This window comes from Ranitomeya imitator, chromosome 7 (assembly GCF_032444005.1).
Source record: "Ranitomeya imitator isolate aRanImi1 chromosome 7, aRanImi1.pri, whole genome shotgun sequence".
Classification (NCBI taxonomy): domain Eukaryota; kingdom Metazoa; phylum Chordata; class Amphibia; order Anura; family Dendrobatidae; genus Ranitomeya; species Ranitomeya imitator.
Window position 1 is genome coordinate 225,275,557 of NC_091288.1, and position 22,040 is coordinate 225,297,596.

Here is a 22,040-nt window from a genome sequence, read left to right on the forward strand (position 1 = left end):
GAGGAGGCCAGGTGGCGACGAGGCGAGGCTCACGGTCAGGGGCTGGAGGAAGCTGGATGGCGATGAGGCGAGGTGCACAGTCGGGGGCTGGAGGAGGCCAGGTGGCGATGAGGCGAGGCGCACAGTCGGGGGCTGGAGGCCAGGTGGCGACGAGGCGAGGCTCACGGTCAGGGGCTGGAGGAGGCCAGGTGGCGATGAGGCGAGGCTCACGGTCAGGGGCTGGAGGAGGCCAGGTGGCGATGAGGCGAGGCTCACGGTCAGGGGCTGGAGGCCAGGTGGCGATGAGGCGAGGCGCACAGTCGGGGGCTGGAGGAGGCCAGGTGGCGATGAGGCGAGGCTCACAGTCGGGGGCTGGAGGAGGCCAGGTGGCGATAAGGCGAGGCTCACAGTCGGGGGCTGGAGGAGGCCAGGTGGCGATGAGGCGAGGCTCACAGTTGGGGGCTGGAGGAGGCCAGGTGGCATTCTTTCCACTTCTATGGTCGCAGAGCTGTAGGAGAGATCAGCACAACATAGGGTCTTATCCGAGGAGTACGGCAGGTGATATCACACTCACCTTTTCTGAGTATCTATAAAGTATGTAATGAAGCACACGAGCTGCCACAGATCCACGGCTCAGTAAATGACCGAACAATATCCAGGAAAGAAAAGAGGTTTGAGGATGATTTCTGCGCTTGCTGATCAATGATGAGACATGTATCCCATATTGACAAATTGATAGTGGCCACAAATATAATTTCTTTCCAGGACACTTCTTGTATGGACATGGAAGCCGACCTCCTTTCTTTCGAGATTCAGGGACACAATGTACAGGCGCAGGAGGTGGTGATAGCGCCGGAGGCGGCAGCATTTTACAGACTGCACCAGGGTTGATAAAAGTCCTTTATTACAAACATCACGCACCCAAGATTCAGCAAACAGAACGCGCCGTCCTCGGCAGAAGCAACGCTCCGGACTCACTGGCAGGTGCGTCCTCACCCTTCGGCAGAAGCAACGCTCCGGACTTCCCTGCGGCGGTGTCTTCACCCCACAGGGGGACACAGGCACACATCTCGTCCTCATACATAGAGATCAAAGTCCAGTCGGAGAGAGTTGTAGAATTGCCCCGTGGAGCTGTCCACCCGCCGACAGTAGACCCCCGCTGAGAAGTATCCGTCCTCCACCCATTCCTGGAACAGGAGTCCAAGCATGACACTGGGCTAAGCTTCACCCCGCACACGTATGTTTTGCCCCTTACCTGCATCTGGGCGCTGGTGAACGGGCCATACAGCTCCGCAGCCTCCTCATTCTCCCACTTATACTCCCACAGAACCTCATCCGCCGCTGGCACAGCTACAGAGAAAGCAGAGGGTCAGAGTCGGCCACCCCCCCGCACTGCGCCCCTTGCTAAGACAGGATTACCTTCCTTGGTCGCCAACGTCTTCTCTTCCACCTCATCTGCGAACATGTCCAGGGCCGGTGCAGGTGGCGACTCCATGGAGCGCAGTCTGAACGCCAGCTTCTCGTACGAGTCCTGATAGACCTCGTACACGCCGAGCGCAACCATCTGATCAGCCAGGGAGATGAGACGATCCAGAGGCTTGTCCTCCTGCGGAGTGTCTGTGCTGCTCGGCTCCTCCGCGCTCTGCTCTGCTGTGGCTACAGCTCCTACATCTGTCCTGTCCTCCACGCTGCGCTCCTTAGGATCGGACGGATCTGTCATCACACGGCTCCGCTGCACTCTACTTTGTTTGACCCTTTGCGTCACCAATCTCTTCCGGGGTCCACTTCCTCCGAGGCGCTGGATGCCTTTGGCCACAGTTTCCCCTGGCTGTAACACCTTCAACATCTCCTCCAGGATGTTCCTCATCTCCATGGGAGCACGGCCTTCATCAGAGTCTGACTCTTCATCTGCCCCAGAGGAAGCTGGCGGGGCCTCCCGCTCCTTAATACGAACCTGCGGAACAGAGGGTCATCAGAAGATGGTGGTCAGCAGGGGGGACCCGAGGAGTGGATGCACCAAACAGGGGGAGCCGAGCAGGGGACGCGCCAGACAGTGGGAGCCGAGGGAGGGGACGCGCCAAACACATGGAGCCGAGGGGAGGGGAGCGCCAAACACCTGGAGCCGAGCAGGGGACGCGCCAAACACCTGGAGCCGAGGGAGAGGACGGGACGCGCCAGACAGTGGGAGAGGAGACGCGCCAAACACCTGGAGCCGAGGGAGAGGACGGGACGCGCCAGACAGTGGGAGAGGAGGAGACACGCCAAACACCTGGAGCCGAGGGAGGAGAAGGGACGCATCAAACACCTGGAGCCGAGGAAGAGGAGGGGACGCGTCAAACACCTAGAGCCGAGGGAGAGGAGGGGACGCGCCAAACACTGGGAGACGGGGAGGGGACGCGCCAAACACCTGGAGCCAAGGGAGGAGAAGGGACGCTCCAAACACCTGGAGCCGAGGGAGAGGAGGGGACGCGTCAAACACCTAGAGCCGAGGGAGAGGAGGGGACGCGCCAAACACTGGGAGACGGGGAGGGGACGCGCCAAACACCTGGAGCCAAGGGAGGAGAAGGGACGCTCCAAACACCTGGAGCCGAGGGAGAGGAGGGGACGCGCCAAACACCTGGAGCCGAGGGAGAGGAGGGGATGCGCCAAACACCTGGAGCCAAGGGAGGAGAAGGGACGCGCCAAACAACTGGAGCCGAGGGAGAGGAGGTGACGCGCCAAACACCTGGAGCCGAGGGAGAGGAGGGGACGCGCCAGACACCTGGAGCCGAGGGAGAGGAGGGGACGCGCCAGACACCTGGAGCCGAGGGAGAGGAGGGGACGCGCCAGACACCTGGAGCCGAGGGAGAGGAGGGGACGCGCCAGACACCTGGAGCCGAGGGAGAGGAGGGGACGCGCCAGACACCTGGAGCCGAGGGAGAGGAGGGGACGCGCCAGACACCTGGAGCCAAGAAGGGGACGCGCCCAAGAGCGGGGGCCGAGCCAAAAAGTGTGAAATTTGTTACCCAATCGATGTTCTCCAGCCAGTGGTCTCGGATTTGCGCTTCCTTCTTTAAGAAATAGTTTCCTTCAGAGTCAAAATGTCCTTCCTCCATCTCTTCATTCAGATTGAAGGGTGTGATCTGCACTCCGCCCTCAGACTCCAGGGTGGCGCTCTCCTGCCCTGTGTGATGACAGGTAAGTCACACGAGGCGGCGGTGCTGACCGGGCTCTCACAGAGGAGACGGCAGCAGTCGGCACTCACCTTCCACGTCCTCGGGGGCCAACATGTTATACTTGGAGTCAGCTGCAGATTCATCGTCTCCATCATCCTCCTCATCGCTGTCCAGAGAATGCTTCCCCTTAAAGCGGCTGCCAGGACCCCCGACCGCCTCTGGAAACTGACAGAAACTACCTCAAATCAGTAATGGCAGAAAAGTTCTAATACCTCCCCCCTCCCCGATGGGATGCCCCAGCTTTCCCCTCTATAAATGATAGCACGCTCCGAATATATAAATATATAAATATATATATATATATATATATATATATATATATACACACATACACTCCGCCTCCCCTCCTATATAAAATGGCACGCTCCGCCCCCTCCTATATATAATGGCACACTCCGTTATATATATATATATATATATATATATATATATATATATATATATATATATATATATATATATATATATATATATATATATATATATGTATATGCCTGGCGGCCTCGACCAATCGACAACGGGCACAGCGACGATGATGTCATAATGGTTGCCATGGCGACGATGATGTCAAAGGTTGCCTCGATCAATCAGCGACGGGCACAGTCTGTCGAGAATTCTGGAATCATCATTGTCCATATACTACGGGGACATGCATATTCTAGAATACCCGATGCGTTAGAATCGGGCCACAATCTAGTATATATATAATGGCACACTGTCCCCCCCTATATATATGCCATTATATATAGGGGGGAACGGAGCGTGCCATTACATATAGGGGGGACGGAGTGTGCCATTATATATATATAGAGGGGGGCGGAGCGTGCCATTATATATAGGGGGGGATGGAGTGTACCATTATATATATATAGATATATATATATATATATATAGATATACATATACTAGATTGTGGCCCGATTCTAACGCATCGGGTATTCTAGAATATGCATGTCCCCGTAGTATATGGACAATGATGATTCCAGAATTCGCGGCAGACTGTGCCCGTCGCTGATTGGTCGAGGCAACATTTATGTCCTTTATGACATCATCGTCGCTGTGCCCGTCGCTGATTGGTCGAGGCCTGGCGGCCTCGACCAATCAGAGACGCGGGATTTCCAGGACAGACAGACAGACGGAAAAACCCTTAGACAATTATATATATAGATGGCACGCTCCGGCCCCCCTCCTATATATAATGGCACGCTCCGGCCCCCCTCCTATATATAATGGCACGCTCCGCTATATATATATATATATATATATATATATATAATGCATGCTCCGCCCCCCCCCCCCCTATATATATATAATGGCACGCTCCGGCCCCCCTAGATATATATATAATGGCACGCTCCGGCCCCCCTCCTATATATAATGGCACGCTCCGGCCCCCCTCCTATATATAATGGCACGCTCCGGCCCCCCTCCTATATATAATGGCACGCTCCGGCTCCCCTCCTATATATAATGGCACGCTCCGGCTCCCCTCCTATATATAATGGCACGCTCCGGCCCCCCTCCTATATATAATGGCACGCTCCGGCCCCCCTCCTATATATAATGGCACGCTCCGCCCTATATATATATATATATATATATATATAATGCATGCTCCGCCCCCCCCCTATATATATATATATATATATATATATATATATATATATATATATATATATATATATATATATAATGGCACGCTCCGGCCCCCCTATATATACATATAATGGCACGCTCCGGCCCATATATATATATATATATATAGGCACACTCCGTCCCCACTCTCCTATATGTAATGGCACACTCCGGACCCCCCTATATATACATATAATGGCACACTCCGCACCCCCTATATATAATGGCACGCTCCGCCCCCTATATATAGTGGCATGCTCCGTCCCCCATATATATATATATATATAATGGCACACTCCGGCCCCCCTCCTATATACAATGGTACGCTCCGTCCCCCCTATATATAGATATAATGGCACGCTCCGCCCCCCCTATATATAATGGCACGCTCCGTCCCCCCCCCTATATATAGTGGCATGCTCCGTCCCCCCTATATATATATATATATAATGGCACACTCCGGCCCCCCTCCTATATACAATGGTACGCTCCGTCCCCCCTATATATAGATATAATGGCACGCTCCGCCCCCCCCCCCATATATAATGGCACGCTCCGTCCCCCCTCTATATAGATATAATGGCACGCTCCGCCCCCCTATATACATGTAATGGCACGCTCCGCCCCCCTATATATAGTGGCACGCTCCGCCCCCCCTATATATTATGGCACGCTCCGCCCCCTATATATAAAGACACAAAAGAGAATGGTAAAACCAAAAACACTCAGTTTGAAAAAATGTTGCAGTAATCCGCAAGTGCTAGTAAAAGATGTAAAAAACAGGGTATTTGGTTGATACGTTTTTTGCAAAAAATGTATACTAAGCTGCTCTACCAATCCTCACGGTATACCCTTATCAGAGCAGTCCTAACTAATGTATGCAATCCCTATCTGATGTATTTAAAAACCTGATCATCTGTATATAACCTGTGTGAACAGGGTTCAGAGAGGAAAATCCATGTGTGCATACAGGGTAGAACAGCTTTTGTGCAGATAGCCCAAGAGGAGTGGTGGAACTCCCCAGTCTTGTAGACACAAGAGAACAATTATGGAAACAGGAACACATGGGCTACTTGCACAGTGAACAAGTCTGTATGATCATGTTCACACACCACCAAGAAACCTGAAGACACAAAAGAGAATGGTAAAACCAAAAACACTCAAAAACATAGGGGCGGAGCGTGCCCCTATATATAGTGGCACGCTCCGGCCCCCCCTATATATACATATAATGGCACGCTCCGGCCCCCCCTATATATACATATAATGGCACGCTCCGGCCCCCCCTATATATACATATAATGGCACGCTCCGGCCCCCCCTATATATATATATAATGGCACGCTCCGTCCCCCCTCTATATAGATATAACGGCACGCTCCGGCCCCCCCTATATATACATATAATGGCACGCTCCGCCCCCCCTATATATATATATATAATGGCACGCTCCGCCCCCCCTATATATATATATAATGGCACGCTCCGCCCCCCTATATATAATGGCACGCTCCGTCCCCTCTATATATAGTGGCACGCTCCGGCCCCCCCTATATATACATATAATGGCACGCTCCGGCCCCCCCTATATATATATATATAATGGCACGCTCCGCCCCCCCTATATATATATATATATATATATATAATGGCACGCTCCGCCCCCCTATATATATATATATATATATATATATATATATATATATAATGGCACGCTCCGCCCCCCTATATATAATGGCACGCTCCGGCCCCCCCTATATATACATATAATGGCACGCTCCGTCCCCCCTCTATATAGATATAATGGCACGCTCCGCCCCCCCTATATATAATGGCACGCTCCGGCCCCCCCTATATATACATATAATGGCACGCTCCGTCCCCCCTCTATATAGATATAATGGCACGCTCCGCCCCCCCTATATATAATGGCACGCTCCGCCCCCCCTATATATAGTGGCACGCTCCGTCCCCCCTATATATAGTGGCACGCTCCGTCCCCCCTCTATATACATATAATGGCACACTCCGCCCCCCCTATATATAGTGGCACGCTCCGTCCCCCCTCTATATACATATAATGGCACGCTCCGCCCCCCCTATATATAGTGGCACGCTCCGGCCCCCCCTATATATATATATAATGGCACGCTCCGCCCCCCCTATATATAGTGGCACGCTCCGTCCCCCCTCTATATACATATAATGGCACGCTCCGCCCCCCCTATATATAGTGGCACGCTCCGTCCCCCCTCTATATACATATAATGGCACGCTCCGCCCCCCCTATATATAGTGGCACGCTCTGGCCCCCCCTATATATATATATAATGGCACGCTCCGCCCCCCCTATATATAGTGGCACGCTCCGTCCCCCCTCTATATACATATAATGGCACGCTCCGCCCCCCCTATATATAGTGGCACGCTCCGGCCCCCCCTATATATATATATAATGGCACGCTCCGCCCCCCCTATATATAGTGGCACGCTCCGTCCCCCCTCTATATACATATAATGGCACGCTCCGTCCCCCCTCTATATACATATAATGGCACGCTCCGCCCCCCCTATATATAGTGGCACGCTCCGTCCCCCCTCTATATACATATAATGGCACGCTCCGTCCCCCCTCTATATACATATAATGGCACGCTCCGCCCCCCCTATATATAGTGGCACGCTCCGTCCCCCCTCTATATATATATAATGGCACGCTCCGCCCCCCCTATATATAGTGGCACGCTCCGTCCCCCCTCTATATACATATAATGGCACGCTCCGCCCCCCCTATATATAGTGGCACGCTCCGTCCCCCCTCTATATATATATAATGGCACGCTCCGCCCCCCCTATATATAGTGGCACGCTCCGGCCCCCCCTATATATATATATATAATGGCACGCTCCGCCCCCCCTATATATAGTGGCACGCTCCGTCCCCCCTCTATATACATATAATGGCACGCTCCGCCCCCCCTATATATAGTGGCACGCTCCGGCCCCCCCTATATATATATATATAATGGCACGCTCCGCCCCCCCTATATATAATGGCACGCTCCGTCCCCCCTCTATATACATATAATGGCACGCTCCGCCCCCCCTATATATAGTGGCACGCTCCGTCCCCCCTCTATATACATATAATGGCACGCTCCGTCCCCCCTCTATATACATATAATGGCACGCTCCGCCCCCCCTATATATAGTGGCACGCTCCGTCCCCCCTCTATATATATATAATGGCACGCTCCGCCCCCCCTATATATAGTGGCACGCTCCGGCCCCCCCTATATATATATATATATATATATAATGGCACGCTCCGCCCCCCCTATATATAGTGGCACGCTCCGGCCCCCCCTATATATACATATAATGGCACGCTCCGCCCCCCCTATATATAGTGGCACGCTCCGGCCCCCCCTATATATATATATAATGGCACGCTCCGCCCCCCCTATATATAGTGGCACGCTCCGGCCTCCTCACCCGTCTCTTGCTTTTCTCCTCGTCCTCGGGGAGATCCTCAAACGTCACTTTCCTCTTCGGCATGGTGGGCGGAGCAGCGGTCGGGTCTCAGCAGCCTCCGCTCCGGGCCGCGCTCTCCTCACACCTCCGGGCGCCCGCGATGTTTGATTTTACTCATGAGAGGACGGACGCACAGGAAATACGTCACTAGCCGGCGCCAGCGCATCCGTGTCACGTGACCGCAATCATGCCACGCCCCTTACCAGATGTCGCAAGATGGGGATGGCGTCAGAAGCCCCGCCTACTTTGTAAACCCGCCCTCCATACAGCCCGCCCACCACAGCTCTTGTCTCTATTACTCCGCCCCCTGGTGACGTCAGCCCCGCCCCCAGCACAGGCTGTCAGTGATGGGCAGTCCGGCTCATTGGTGCGGTGTCGGCTAGTGATGAGTGTGCGGAGTGTGCTGTGTGCGGAGCCTGCCGAGTGTGCTGAGCGTGCGGAGCCTGCCGAGTGTGCTGAGCCTGCCGAGTGTGCGGAGCCTGCCGAGTGTGCGGAGCCTGCCGAGTGTGCTGAGCGTGCGGAGCCTGCCGAGTGTGCTGAGCGTGTCGAGTGTGCTGAGCGTGCCAAGTGTGCGGAGCCTGCCGAGTGTGCGGAGCCTGCCGAGTGTGCTGAGCCTGCCGAGTGTGCGGAGCCTGCCGAGTGTGCTGAGCGTGCGGAGCCTGCCGAGTGTGCGGAGCCTGCCGAGTGTGCTGAGCCTGCCGAGTGTGCGGAGCCTGCCGAGTGTGCTGAGCGTGCGGAGCCTGCCGAGTGTGCGGAGCCTGCCGAGTGTGCTGAGCCTGCCGAGTGTGCGGAGCCTGCCGAGTGTGCTGAGCGTGCGGAGCCTGCCGAGTGTGCGGAGCCTGCCGAGTGTGCTGAGCGTGCGGAGCCTGCCGAGTGTGCTGAGCCTGCCGAGTGTGCGGAGCCTGCCGAGTGTGCTGAGCGTGTCGAGTGTGCTGAGCGTGCCAAGTGTGCGGAGCCTGCCGAGTGTGCGGAGCCTGCCGAGTGTGCTGAGCGTGCGGAGCCTGCCGAGTGTGCTGAGCGTGCGGAGCCTGCCGAGTGTGCGGAGCCTGCCGAGTGTGCTGAGCGTGCGGAGCCTGCCGAGTGTGCTGAGCCTGCCGAGTGTGCGGAGCCTGCCGAGTGTGCTGAGCGTGCGGAGCCTGCCGAGTGTGCTGAGCCTGCCGAGCGTGCGGAGCCTGCCGAGTGTGCGGAGCCTGCCGAGTGTGCTGAGCCTGCCGAGTGTGCGGAGCCTGCCGAGTGTGCTGAGCGTGCGGAGCCTGCCGAGTGTGCGGAGCCTGCCGAGTGTGCTGAGCCTGCCGAGTGTGCGGAGCCTGCCGAGTGTGCTGAGCGTGCGGAGCCTGCCGAGTGTGCGGAGCCTGCCGAGTGTGCTGAGCGTGCGGAGCCTGCCGAGTGTGCTGAGCGTGCGGAGCCTGCCGAGTGTGCGGAGCCTGCCGAGTGTGCTGAGCGTGCGGAGCCTGCCGAGTGTGCTGAGCCTGCCGAGTGTGCTGAGCGTGCCGAGCGTGCGGAGTCTGCCGAGTGTGCTGAGCCTGCCGAGTGTGCTGAGCGTGCCGAGCGTGCGGAGTGTGCGGAGCCTGCCGAGTGTGCTGAGCGTGCCGAGTGTGCTGAGCGTGCCAAGTGTGCGGAGCCTGCCGAGTGTGCTGAGCGTGCGGAGCCTCAGCCTGCCGAGTGTGCTGAGCGTGCCGAGTGTGCGGAGCGTGCCGAGTGTGCTGAGCGTGCGGAGTGTGCGGAGCCTGCCAAGTGTGCTGAGCGTGCCGAGCTTTCGGAGTGTGCGGAGCCTGCCGAGCGTGCGGAGCCTGCCGAGTGTGCGGAGCCTGCCGAGTGTGCTGAGCGTGCCGAGTGTGCGGAGCCTGCCGAGTGTGCTGAGCGTGCGGAGCCTCAGCCTGCGGAGCGTGCCGAGTGTGCTGTGTGCGGAGCGTGCCGAGTGTGCTGTGTGCGGAGCCTGCCGAGTGTGCTGAGCGTGCGGAGCCTGCCGAGTGTGCTGTGTGCGGAGCCTGCCGAGTGTGCTGTGTGCGGAGCCTGCCGAGTGTGCTGAGCGTGCGGAGCCTGCCGAGTGTGCTGAGCGTGCGGAGCCTGCCGAGTGTGCTGAGCGTGCGGAACCTGCCGAGTGTGCTGAGCGTGCGGAGCCTCAGCCTGCTGAGCGTGCCGAGTGTGCGGAGCCTGCCGAGTGTGCTGAGCCTGCCGAGTGTGCGGAGCCTGCCGAGTGTGCTGAGCGTGCGGAGCCTGCCGAGTGTGCTGAGCCTGCCGAGTGTGCTGAGCGTGCCGAGCGTGCGGAGTGTGCGGAGCCTGCCGAGTGTGCGGAGCCTGCCGAGTGTGCTGAGCGTGCCGAGTGTGCTGAGCGTGCCAAGTGTGCGGAGCCTGCCGAGTGTGCTGAGCGTGCGGAGCCTCAGCCTGCCGAGTGTGCGGAGCGTGCCGAGTGTGCTGTGTGCAGAGTGTGCGGTGTGCGGAGCCTGCCGAGTGTGCTGAGCGTGCGGAGCCTGCCGAGTGTGCTGTGTGCGGAGCCTGCCGAGTGTGCTGAGCGTGCGGAGCCTGCTGAGCGTGCGGAGCCTGCCGAGTGCTGAGCGTGCAGAACCTGCCGAGCGTGCGGAGCCTCAGCCTGCCGAGTGTGCTGAGCGTGCCGAGTGTGCGGAACCTGCCGAGTGTGCTGAGCGTGCGGAGCCTCAGCCTGCCGAGTGTGCTGAGTGTGCGGAACCTGCCGAGTGTGCTGAGCGTGCGGAACCTGCCGAGTGTGCTGAGCCTCAGCCTGCCGAGTGTGCTAAGCGTGCGGAGTGTGCCAAGTGTGCGGAGCGTGCCGAGTGTGCTGAGCGTGCGGAACCTGCCGAGTGTGCTGAGCGTGCGGAACCTGCCGAGTGTGCTGAGCGTGCGGAACCTGCCGAGTGTGCTGAGCGTGCGGAGCCTCAGCCTGCCGAGTGTGCTGAGCGTGCGGAGCGTGCCGAGTGTGCGGAGCGTGCGGAGCGTGCCGAGTGTGCTGAGCCTGCCGAGTGTGCGGAGCCTGCCGAGTGTGCTGAGCGTGCGGAGCCTGCCGAGTGTGCGGAGCCTGCCGAGTGTGCTGAGCGTGCGGAGCCTGCCGAGTGTGCGGAGCCTGCCGAGTGTGCTGAGCGTGCGGAGCCTGCCGTGTGTGCTGAGCCTGCCGAGTGTGCGGAGCCTGCCGAGTGTGCTGAGCGTGCGGAGCCTGCCGAGTGTGCGGAGCCTGCCGAGTGTGCTGAGCGTGCGGAGCCTGCCGAGTGTGCTGAGCCTGCCGAGTGTGCCGAGCGTGCGGAGTGTGCGGAGCCTGCCGAGTGTGCGGAGCCTGCCGAGTGTGCTGAGCGTGCCGAGTGTGCTGAGCGTGCCAAGTGTGCGGAGCCTGCCGAGTGTGCTGAGCGTGCGGAGCCTCAGCCTGCCGAGTGTGCTGAGCGTGCCGAGTGTGCGGAGCGTGCCGAGTGTGCTGTGTGCGGAGCCTGCCGAGTGTGCTGAGCGTGCGGAGTGTGCGGAGCCTGCCAAGTGTGCTGAGCGTGCCGAGCTTTCGGAGTGTGCGGAGCCTGCCGAGCGTGCGGAGCCTGCCGAGTGTGCTGAGCGTGCCGAGTGTGCGGAGCCTGCCGAGTGTGCTGAGCGTGCGGAGCCTCAGCCTGCGGAGCGTGCCGAGTGTGCTGTGTGCGGAGCGTGCCGAGTGTGCTGTGTGCGGAGCCTGCCGAGTGTGCTGAGCGTGCGGAGCCTGCCGAGTGTGCTGTGTGCGGAGCCTGCCGAGTGTGCTGTGTGCGGAGCCTGCCGAGTGTGCTGAGCGTGCGGAGCCTGCCGAGTGTGCTGAGCGTGCGGAGCCTGCCGAGTGTGCTGAGCGTGCGGAACCTGCTGAGCGTGCGGAGCCTCAGCCTGCTGAGTGTGCTGAGCGTGCCGAGTGTGCGGAGCCTGCCGAGTGTGCTGAGCCTGCCGAGTGTGCGGAGCCTGCCGAGTGTGCTGAGCGTGCGAAGCCTGCCGAGTGTGCGGAGCCTGCCGAGTGTGCTGAGCGTGCGGAGCCTGCCGAGTGTGCTGAGCCTGCCGAGTGTGCTGAGCGTGCCGAGCGTGCGGAGTGTGCGGAGCCTGCCGAGTGTGCGGAGCCTGCCGAGTGTGCTGAGCGTGCCGAGTGTGCTGAGCGTGCCAAGTGTGCGGAGCCTGCCGAGTGTGCTGAGCGTGCGGAGCCTCAGCCTGCCGAGTGTGCGGAGCGTGCCGAGTGTGCTGTGTGCAGAGTGTGCTGAGCGTGCGGAGCCTGCCGAGTGTGCTGTGTGTGGAGCCTGCCGAGTGTGCTGAGCGTGCGGAGCCTGCTGAGCGTGCGGAGCCTGCCGAGTGCTGAGCGTGCAGAACCTGCCGAGCGTGCGGAGCCTCAGCCTGCCGAGTGTGCTGAGCGTGCGGAGCGTGCCGAGTGTGCGGAACCTGCCGAGTGTGCTGAGCGTGCGGAACCTGCCGAGTGTGCTGAGCGTGCGGAGCCTCAGCCTGCCGAGTGTGCTGAGCGTGCCTAGTGTGCTGAGCGTGCGGAGCGTGCCGAGTGTGCCGAGCGTGCGGAGCATGCCGAGCGTGCGGAGCCTGCCGAGTGTGCTGAGCGTGCGGAGCCTGCTGAGCGTGCAGAGCCTGCAGAGTGTGCGGAGCGTGCAGAGCCTGCCGAGTGTGCTGAGCCTGCCGAGTGTGCTGAGCGTGCCGAGCGTGCGGAGTGTGCGGAGCCTGCCGAGTGTGCGGAGCCTGCCGAGTGTGCTGAGCGTGCCGAGTGTGCTGAGCGTGCCAAGTGTGCGGAGCCTGCCGAGTGTGCTGAGCGTGCGGAGCCTCAGCCTGCCGAGTGTGCTGAGCGTGCCGAGTGTGCGGAGCGTGCCGAGTGTGCTGTGTGCGGAGCCTGCGGAGTGTGCGGAGCCTGCTAAGTGTGCTGAGCGTGCCGAGCTTTCGGAGTGTGCGGAGCCTGCCGAGCGTGCGGAGCCTGCCGAGTGTGCTGAGCGTGCCGAGTGTGCGGAGCCTGCCGAGTGTGCTGAGCGTGCGGAGCCTCAGCCTGCGGAGCGTGCCGAGTGTGCTGTGTGCGGAGCGTGCCGAGTGTGCTGTGTGCGGAGCCTGCCGAGTGTGCTGAGCGTGCGGAGCCTGCCGAGTGTGCTGTGTGCGGAGCCTGCCGAGTGTGCTGTGTGCGGAGCCTGCCGAGTGTGCTGAGCGTGCGGAGCCTGCCGAGTGTGCTGAGCGTGCGGAGCCTGCCGAGTGTGCTGAGCGTGCAGAACCTGCCGAGTGTGCTGAGCGTGCGGAGCCTCAGCCTGCTGAGTGTGCTGAGCGTGCCGAGTGTGCGGAGCCTGCCGAGTGTGCGGAGCCTGCCGAGTGTGCTGAGCCTGCCGAGTGTGCGGAGCCTGCCGAGTGTGCTGAGCGTGCGGAGCCTGCCGAGTGTGCGGAGCCTGCCGAGTGTGCTGAGCATGCGGAGCCTGCCGAGTGTGCTGAGCCTGCCGAGTGTGCTGAGCGTGCCGAGCGTGCGGAGTGTGCGGAGCCTGCCGAGTGTGCGGAGCCTGCCGAGTGTGCTGAGCGTGCCGAGTGTGCTGAGCGTGCCAAGTGTGCGGAGCCTGCCGAGTGTGCTGAGCGTGCGGAGCCTCAGCCTGCCGAGTGTGCGGAGCGTGCCGAGTGTGCTGTGTGCAGAGTGTGCTGTGTGCGGAGCCTGCCGAGTGTGCTGAGCGTGCGGAGCCTGCCGAGTGTGCTGTGTGCGGAGCCTGCCGAGTGTGCTGAGCGTGCGGAGCCTGCTGAGCGTGCGGAGCCTGCCGAGTGCTGAGCGTGCAGAACCTGCCGAGCGTGCGGAGCCTCAGCCTGCCGAGTGTGCTGAGCGTGCGGAGCGTGCCGAGTGTGCGGAACCTGCCGAGTGTGCTGAGCGTGCGGAACCTGCCGAGTGTGCTGAGCGTGCGGAGCCTCAGCCTGCCGAGTGTGCTGAGCGTGCCTAGTGTGCGGAGCGTGCCGAGTGTGCTGAGCGTGCGGAGCCTGCCGAGCGTGCCGAGTGTGCCGAGCGTGCGGAGCATGCCGAGCGTGCGGAGCCTGCCGAGTGTGCTGAGCGTGCGGAGCCTGCCGAGTGTGCTGAGCGTGCAGAGCCTGCCGAGTGTGTGGAGCGTGCAGAGCCTGCCGAGTGTGCTAAGCGTGCGGAACCTGCCGAGTGTGCTGAGCGTGCGGAGCCTCAGCCTGCCGAGTGTGCTGAGCGTGCGGAACCTGCCGAGTGTGCTGAGCGTGCGGAACCTGCCGAGTGTGCTGAGCGTGCCGAGTGTGCTGAGCGTGCGGAACCTGCCGAGTGTGCTGAGCGTGCGGAACCTGCCGAGTGTGCTAAGCGTGCGGAACCTGCCGAGTGTGCTGAGCGTGCGGAGCCTCAGCCTGCCGAGTGTGCGGAGTGTGCTGAGCGTGCGGAGCCTGCCGAGCGTGCGGAGTGTGCGGAGCCTGCCGAGCGTGCGGAGCCTGCCGAGTGTGCTGAGCGTGCGGAGCCTGCCGAGTGTGCTGAGCGTGCGGAGCCTGCCGAGCGTGCCGAGTGTGCTGAGCGTGCGGAGCCTGCCAAGTGTGCTGAGCGTGCGGAGCCTGCCGAGTGTGCGGAACCTGCCGAGTGTGCTGAGCGTGCGGAGCCTCAGCCTTTCGAGTGTGCTGAGTGTGCGGAACCTGCCGAGTGTGCTGAGCGTGCGGAACCTGCCGAGTGTGCTGAGCCTCAGCCTGCCGAGTGTGCTAAGCGTGCGGAGTGTGCCAAGTGTGCGGAGCGTGCCGAGTGTGCTGAGCGTGCGGAACCTGCCGAGTGTGCTGAGCGTGCGGAACCTGCCGAGTGTGCTGAGCGTGCGGAACCTGCCGAGTGTGCTGAGCGTGCGGAGCCTCAGCCTGCCGAGTGTGCTGAGCGTGCGGAGCGTGCCGAGTGTGCGGAGCGTGCGGAGCGTGCCGAGTGTGCTGAGTGTGCGGAGCCTGCCGACCGTGCGGAGCCTGCCGAGTGTGCTGAGCGTGCGGAGCCTGCCGAGTGTGCGGAGCGTGCGGAGCCTGCCGAGTGTGCTGAGCGTGCGGAGCCTGCCGAGTGTGCGGAGCGTGCCGAGCGTGCGGAGACTGCCGAGCGTGCGGAGCCTGCCGAGTGTGCGGAGCCTGCCGAGTGTGCTGAGTGTGCGGAGCCTGTCGAGTGTGCTGAGCGTGCCGAGTGTGCGGAGCCTGCCAAGTGTGCTGAGCGTGCGGAGCCTGCCGAGCGTGCGGAGCCTGCCGAGTGTGCTGAGCGTGCGGAGCCTGCCGAGTGTGCTGAGCGTGCGGAGCCTGCCGAGCGTGCGGAGCCTGCCGAGTGTGCTGAGCGTGCGGAGCCTGCCGAGTGTGCGGAGCCTGCCGAGCGTGCGGAGCCTGCCGAGTGTGCTGAGCGTGCGGAGCCTCAGCCTGCCGAGTGTGCGGAGCGTGCCGAGTGTGCGGAGCGTGCCGAGTGTGCTGTGTGCGGAGCGTGCCGAGTGTGCTGTGTGCGGAGCCTGCCGAGTGTGCTGTGTGCGGAGCGTGCCGAGTGTGCGGAGCCTGCTGAGCGTGCGGAGCCTGCCGAGCGTGCGGAGCCTCAGCCTGCCGAGTGTGCTGAGCGTGCCGAGTGTGCGGAGCGTGCCGAGTGTGCTGTGTGCGGAGCGTGCCGAGTGTGCTGTGTGCGGAGCCTGCCGAGTGTGCTGTGTGCGGAGCGTGCCGAGTGTGCGGAGCCTGCTGAGCGTGCGGAGCCTGCCGAGTGTGCTGAGCGTGCGGAGCCTGCCGAGTGTGCGGAGCGTGCCGAGTGTGCTGTGTGCGGAGCGTGCCGAGTGTGCTGTGTGCGGAGCCTGCCGAGTGTGCTGAGGGTGCGGAGCCTGCCGAGTGTGCTGTGTGCGGAGCCTGCCGAGTGTGCTGAGCGTGCGGAGCCTGCCGAGTGTGCTGAGCGTGCGGAACCTGCTGAGCGTGCGGAGCCTCAGCCTGCCGAGTGTGCTGAGCGTGCCGAGTGTGCTGAGCGTGCGGAGCCTGCCGAGCGTGCGGAGCGTGCCGAGTGTGCTGAGCGTGCAGAACCTGCCGAGTGTGCTGAGCATGCGGAACCTGCCGAGTGTGCTGAGCGTGCGGAGCCTCAGCCTGCCGAGTGTGCTGAGCGTGCCGAGTGTGCTGAGCGTGCGGAGCCTGCCGAGCGTGCGGAGCGTGCCGAGTGTGCTGAGCGTGCGGAGCCTGCCGAGCGTGCGCAGCCTGCCGAGTGTGTGGAGCCTGCTGAGTGTTCGGAGCGTGCAGAGCCTGCCGAGTGTGCGGAGCGTGCCGAGCGTGCGGAGCCTGCCGAGTGTGCTGAGCGTGCGGAGCCTGCCGAGTGTGCGGAGTGTGCGGAACCTGCCGAGTGTGCTGAGCGTGCGGAGCCTGCCGAGCGTGCGGAGCCTGCCGAGTGTGCTGAGCGTGCGGAGCCTGCCGAGTGTGCTGAGCGTGCAGAGCCCGCCGAGTGTGCGGAGCCTGCCGAGTGTGCTGAGCGTGCGGAGCCTGCCGAGTGTGCGGAGCGTGCGGAACCTGCCGAGTGTGCTGAGCGTGCGGAGCCTCAGCCTGCCGAGTGTGCTGAGCGTGCGGAACCTGCCGAGTGTGCTGAGCGTGCGGAACCTGCTGAGTGTGCTGAGCGTGCCGAGTGTGCGGAGCGTGCCGAGTGTGCTGAGCGTGCGGAACCTGCCGAGTGTGCTGAGCGTGCGGAACCTGCCGAGTGTGCTAAGCGTGCGGAACCTGCCGAGTGTGCTGAGCGTGCGGAGCCTCAGCCTGCCGAGTGTGCGGAGTGTGCTGAGCGTGCGGAGCCTGCCGAGCGTGCGGAGTGTGCGGAGCCTGCCGAGCGTGCGGAGCCTGCCGAGTGTGCTGAGCGTGCGGAGCCTGCCGAGTGTGCTGAGCGTGCGGAGCCTGCCGAGCGTGCCGAGTGTGCTGAGCGTGCGGAGCCTGCCAAGTGTGCTGAGCGTGCGGAACCTGCCGAGTGTGCTGAGCGTGCGGAGCCTCAGCCTGCCGAGTGTGCTGAGCGTGCGGAACCTGCCGAGTGTGCTGAGCCTCAGCCTGCCGAGTGTGCTAAGCGTGCGGAGTGTGCCAAGTGTGCGGAGCGTGCCGAGTGTGCTGAGCGTGCGGAACCTGCCGAGTGTGCTGAGCGTGCGGAACCTGCCGAGTGTGCTGAGCGTGCGGAACCTGCCGAGTGTGCTGAGCATGCGGAGCCTCAGCCTGCCGAGTGTGCTGAGCGTGCGGAGCCTGCCGACCGTGCGGAGCCTGCCGAGTGTGCTGAGCGTGCGGAGCCTGCCGAGTGTGCGGAGCGTGCGGAGCCTACCGAGTGTGCTGAGCGTGCGGAGCCTGCCGAGTGTGCGGAGCGTGCCGAGCGTGCGGAGACTGCTGAGCGTGCGGAGCCTGCCGAGTGTGCGGGGCCTGCCGAGTGTGCTGAGTGTGCGGAGCCTGCCGAGTGTGCTGAGCGTGCGGAGCGTGCCGAGTGTGCGGAGCCTGCCGAGTGTGCTGAGCGTGCGGAGTCTGCCGAGCGTGCGGAGCCTGCCGAGTGTGCGGAGCCTGCCGAGTGTGCGGAGCCTGCCGAGTGTGCTGAGCGTGCGGAGCCTGCCGAGCGTGCGGAGCCTGCCGAGTGTGCTGAGCGTGCGGAGCCTGCCGAGTGTGCGGAGCCTGATGAGCGTGCGGAGCCTGCCGAGCGTGCGGAGCCTGCCGAGTGTGCTGAGCGTGCGGAGCCTCAGCCTGCCGAGTGTGCTGAGCGTGCGGAGCGTGCCGAGTGTGCGGAGCGTGCCGAGTGTGCTGTGTGCGGAGCCTGCCGAGTGTGCTGAGCGTGCGGAGCCTGCCGAGTGTGCTGTGTGCGGAGCGTGCCGAGTGTGCGGAGCCTGCTGAGCGTGCGGAGCCTGCCGAGTGTGCTGAGCGTGCGGAGCCTCAGCCTGCCGAGTGTGCTGAGCGTGCGGAGCCTGCCGAGTGTGCGGAGCGTGCCGAGTGTGCTGAGGGTGCGGAGCCTGCCGAGTGTGCTGTGTGCGGAGCCTGCCGAGTGTGCTGAGCGTGCGGAGCCTGCCGAGTGTGCTGAGCGTGCGGAACCTGCCGAGTGTGCTGAGCGTGCGGAGCCTCAGCCTGCCGAGTGTGCTGAGCGTGCCGAGTGTGCGGAGTGTGCTGAGCGTGCAGAACCTGCCGAGTGTGCTGAGCATGCGGAACCTGCCGAGTGTGCTGAGCGTGCGGAACCTGCCGAGTGTGCTGAGCGTGCGGAGCCTCAGCCTGCCGAGTGTGCTGAGCGTGCCGAGTGTGCTGAGCGTGCGGAGCCTGCCGAGCGTGCGGAGCGTGCCGAGTGTGCTGAGCGTGCGGAGCCTGCCGAGCGTGCGGAGCCTGCCGAGTGTGTGGAGCCTGCCGAGTGTTCGGAGCGTGCAGAGCCTGCCGAGTGTGCGGAGCGTGCCGAGCGTGCGGAGCCTGCCGAGTGTGCTGAGCGTGCGGAGCCTGCCGAGTGTGCGGAGTGTGCGGAACTTGCCGAGTGTTCTGAGCGTGCGGAGCCTCAGCCTGCCAAGTGTGCTGAGCGTGCGGAACCTGCCGAGTGTGCTGAGCGTGCGGAACCTGCTGAGCGTGCGGAGCCTCAGCCTGCCGAGTGTGCTGAGCGTGCGGAACCTGCCGAGTGTGCTGAGCGTGCGGAACCTGCCGAGTGTACTGAGCGTGCGGAGTGTGCGGAACCTGCCGAGTGTGCTGAGCGTGCCGAGCTTTCGGAGTGTGCGGAGCCTGCCGAGCGTGCGGAGCCTGCTGAGTGTGCTGAGCGTGCGGAGCCTGCTGAGTGTGCTGAGCGTGCGAAGCTTGCCGAGTGTGCTGAGCGTGCCGAGTGTGCGGAGCCTGCCGAGTGTGCTGAGCGTGCGGAGCTCAGCCTGCCGAGTGTGCTGAGCGTGCCGAGTGTGCGGAGCGTGCCGAGTGTGCTGTGTGCGGAGCCTGCCGAGTGTGCTGAGCGTGCGGAGCCTGCCGAGTGTGCTGAGCGTGCAGAGCCTGCTGAGTGTGCTGAGCGTGCGGAGCCTGCCGAGTGTGCTGAGCGTGCGGAGCCTGCCGAGTGTGCTGAGCGTGCGGAACCTGCCGAGTGTGCTGAGCGTGCGGAGCCTCAGCCTGCCGAGTGTGCTGAGTGTGCCGAGTGTGCGGAGCCTGCCGAGTGTGCTGAGCCTGCCGAGTGTGCTAAGCGTGCCGAGCGTGCGGAGCCTGCCGAGTGTGCTGAGCGTGCGGAGCCTGCCGAGTGTGCGGAGCCTGCCGAGTGTGCTGAGTGTGCTGAGCCTGCCGAGTGTGCTGAGCCTGCCGAGTGTGCTGAGCCTGCCGAGTGTGCGGAGCCTGCCGAGTGTGCGGAGCCTGCCGAGTGTGCTGAGCGTGCGGAGCCTCAGCCTGCCGAGTGTGCTGAGCGTGCTGAGTGTGCGGAGCGTGCCGAGTGTGCTGTGTGCGGAGCGTGCCGAGTGTGCTGTGTGCGGAGCCTGCCGAGTGTGCTGAGCGTGCGGAGCCTGCTGAGTGTGCTGTGTGCGGAGCCTGCCGAGTGTGCTGAGCGTGCGGAGCCTGCCGAGTGCTGAGCGTGCGGAGCCTGCCGAGTGTGCTGAGCGTTCAGAACCTGCCGAGTGTGCTGAGCGTGCGGAGCCTGCCGAGTGTGCTCAGCGTGCGGAGCCTGCCGAGTGTGCTGAGCGTGCGGAACCTGCCGAGTGTGCTGAGCGTGCGGAGCCTCAGCCTGCCGAGTGTGCTGAGCGTGCCGAGTGTGCGGAGCCTGCCGAGTGTGCTGAGCCTGCCGAGTGTGCTAAGCGTGCCGAGCGTGCGGAGTGTGCGGAGCCTGCCGAGTGTGCTGAGCGTGCGGAGCCTGCCGAGTGTGCGTAGCCTGCCGAGTGTGCTGAGCGTGCGGAGCCTGCCGAGTGTGCTGAGCCTGCCGAGTGTGCGGAGCCTGCCGAGTGTGCGGAGCCTGCCGAGTGTGCTGAGCGTGCGGAGCCTCAGCCTGCCGAGTGTGCTGAGCGTGCTGAGTGTGCGGAGCGTGCCGAGTGTGCTGTGTGCGGAGCGTGCCGAGTGTGCTGTGTGCGGAGCGTGCCGAGTGTGCTGTGTGCGGAGCCTGCTGAGTGTGCTGAGCGTGCGGAGCCTGCTGAGTGTGCTGTGTGCGGAGCCTGCCGAGTGTGCTGTGTGCGGAGCCTGCCGAGTGTGCTGAGCGTGCGGAGCCTGCCGAGTGCTGAGCGTGCGGAGCCTGCCGAGTGTGCTGAGCGTTCAGAACCTGCCGAGTGTGCTGAGCGTGCGGAGCCTCAGCCTGCCGAGTGTGCTGAGCGTGCGGAGTGTGCGGAGCGTGCCGAGTGTGCTGAGCGTGCGGAACCTGCCGAGTGTGCTGAGCGTGCGGAACCTGCTGAGCGTGCGGAACCTGCCGAGTGTGCTGAGCGTGCGGAGCCTCAGCCTGCCGAGTGTGCGGAGCGTGCCTAGTGTGCGGAGCGTGCCGAGTGTGCTGAGCGTGCGGAGCCTGCCGAGCGTGCCGAGTGTGCTGAGCGTGCGGAGCCTGCCGAGTGTGCTGAGCGTGTGGAGCCTGCCGAGTGTGCTGAGCGTGCGGAGCCTGCCGAGTGTGCGTAGCGTGCCGAGCCTGCCGAGTGTGCTGAGCGTGCGGAGCCTGCCGAGTGTGCGGAGCGTGCGGAACCTGCCGAGTGTGCTGAGCGTGCGGAGCCTCAGCCTGCCGAGTGTGCTGAGCGTGCGGAACCTGCCGAGTGTGCTGAGCGTGCGGAACCTGCCGAGTGTGCTGAGCGTGCAGAACCTGCCGAGTGTGCTGAGCGTGCCGAGTGTGCGGAGCATGCCGAGTGTGCTGAGCGTGCAGAACCTGCCGAGTGTGCTGAGCGTGCGGAACCTGCCGAGTGTGCTGAGCGTGCGGAACCTGCCGAGTGTGCTGAGCGTGCGGAGCCTGCCGAGTGTGCTGAGCGTGCGGAGCCTGCCGAGTGTGGTGAGCCTGCCGAGTGTGCTGAGCGTGCGGAGCCTGCCGAGTGTGCTGAGCGTGCGGAACCTGCCGAGTGTGCTGAGCGTGCGGAGCCTCAGCCTGCCGAGTGTGCTGAGCGTGCCGAGTGTGCGGAGCGTGCCGAGTGTGCTGAGCATGCGGAGCGTGCCGAGTGTGCTGAGCGTGCGGAGCCTGCCGAGCGTGCGGAGCCTGCCGAGTGTGCTGAGCGTGCGGAGCCTGCCGAGTGTGCTGAGCGTGCAGAGCCTGCTGAGTGTGCGGAGCGTGCCGAGCGTGCGGAGCCTGCTGAGCGTGCGGAGCCTGCCGAGTGTGCGGAGCGTGCGGAACCTGCCGAGTGTGCTGAGCGTGCGGAGCCTGCCGAGTGTGCTGAGCGTGCGGAGCCTGCCGAGTGTGCTGTGTGCGGAGCCTGCCGAGTGTGCTGAGCGTGCGGAGCCTGCCGAGTGTGCTGAGCGTGCGGAGCCTGCCGAGCGTGCGGAGCGTGCCGAGTGTGCTGAGCGTGCGGAGCCTGCCGAGCGTGCGCAGCCTGCCGAGTGTGTGGAGCCTGCTGAGTGTTCGGAGCGTGCAGAGCCTGCCGAGTGTGCGGAGCGTGCCGAGCGTGCGGAGCCTGCCGAGTGTGCTGAGCGTGCGGAGCCTGCCGAGTGTGCGGAACCTGCCGAGTGTGCTGAGCGTGCGGAGCCTGCCGAGCGTGCGGAGCCTGCCGAGTGTGCTGAGCGTGCGGAGCCTGCCGAGTGTGCTGAGCGTGCAGAGCCCGCCGAGTGTGCGGAGCTTGCGGAGCCTGCCGAGTGTGCTGAGCGTGCGGAGCCTGCCGAGTGTGCGGAGCGTGCGGAACCTGCCGAGTGTGCTGA

The 22,040-nt window shown here is 62.9% G+C and overlaps 1 protein-coding gene and 1 long non-coding RNA gene across 3 annotated transcripts; both read right to left on the reverse strand.

Annotated features, from left to right (window-relative positions):
- Positions 1 to 866: 866 nt before the first annotated feature.
- Positions 867 to 8,515, reverse strand: CD2BP2 (CD2 cytoplasmic tail binding protein 2). 2 transcript variants are annotated; one of them, XM_069735219.1, is made up of 6 exons: positions 8,325 to 8,515; positions 3,224 to 3,359; positions 2,985 to 3,142; positions 1,399 to 1,933; positions 1,235 to 1,329; positions 867 to 1,166 (listed from the first exon to the last, which is right to left on the reverse strand). In XM_069735219.1, the coding sequence occupies exons 1-6, from the start codon at positions 8,385 to 8,387 to the stop codon at positions 1,056 to 1,058; spliced, it is 1,098 nt and encodes a 365-aa protein (XP_069591320.1). In that variant the 5' UTR covers positions 8,388 to 8,515; the 3' UTR covers positions 867 to 1,055. The 2 variants fall into 2 exon arrangements, with proteins under 2 accessions (XP_069591320.1, XP_069591321.1); XM_069735220.1 differs by having other exon boundaries at positions 2,985 to 3,137; positions 8,325 to 8,511.
- On the reverse strand, positions 2,086 to 2,555 carry LOC138645724 (uncharacterized). Its single transcript, XR_011314751.1, has 3 exons — positions 2,357 to 2,555; positions 2,249 to 2,320; positions 2,086 to 2,185 (listed from the first exon to the last, which is right to left on the reverse strand). It is a non-coding gene; the product is annotated as an uncharacterized lncRNA (long non-coding RNA).
- Positions 8,516 to 22,040: the final 13,525 nt, after the last annotated feature.

Bases quoted from the DNA above. Each gene is read 5' to 3' on its own strand.
- CD2BP2 (XM_069735219.1), bottom strand. From the start codon at position 8,387: ATGCCGAAGAGGAAAGTGACGTTTGAGGATCTCCCCGAGGACGAGGAG. The intron at 3,360-8,324 runs GTGAGGAGGCCG...AGTTTCTGTCAG, and splicing joins AGGAGAAAAGCAAGAGACGG to TTTCCAGAGGCGGTCGGGGG. The intron at 1,934-2,984 runs GTAACAAATTTC...TCTGTTCCGCAG, and splicing joins GGCTGGAGAACATCGATTGG to GTTCGTATTAAGGAGCGGGA.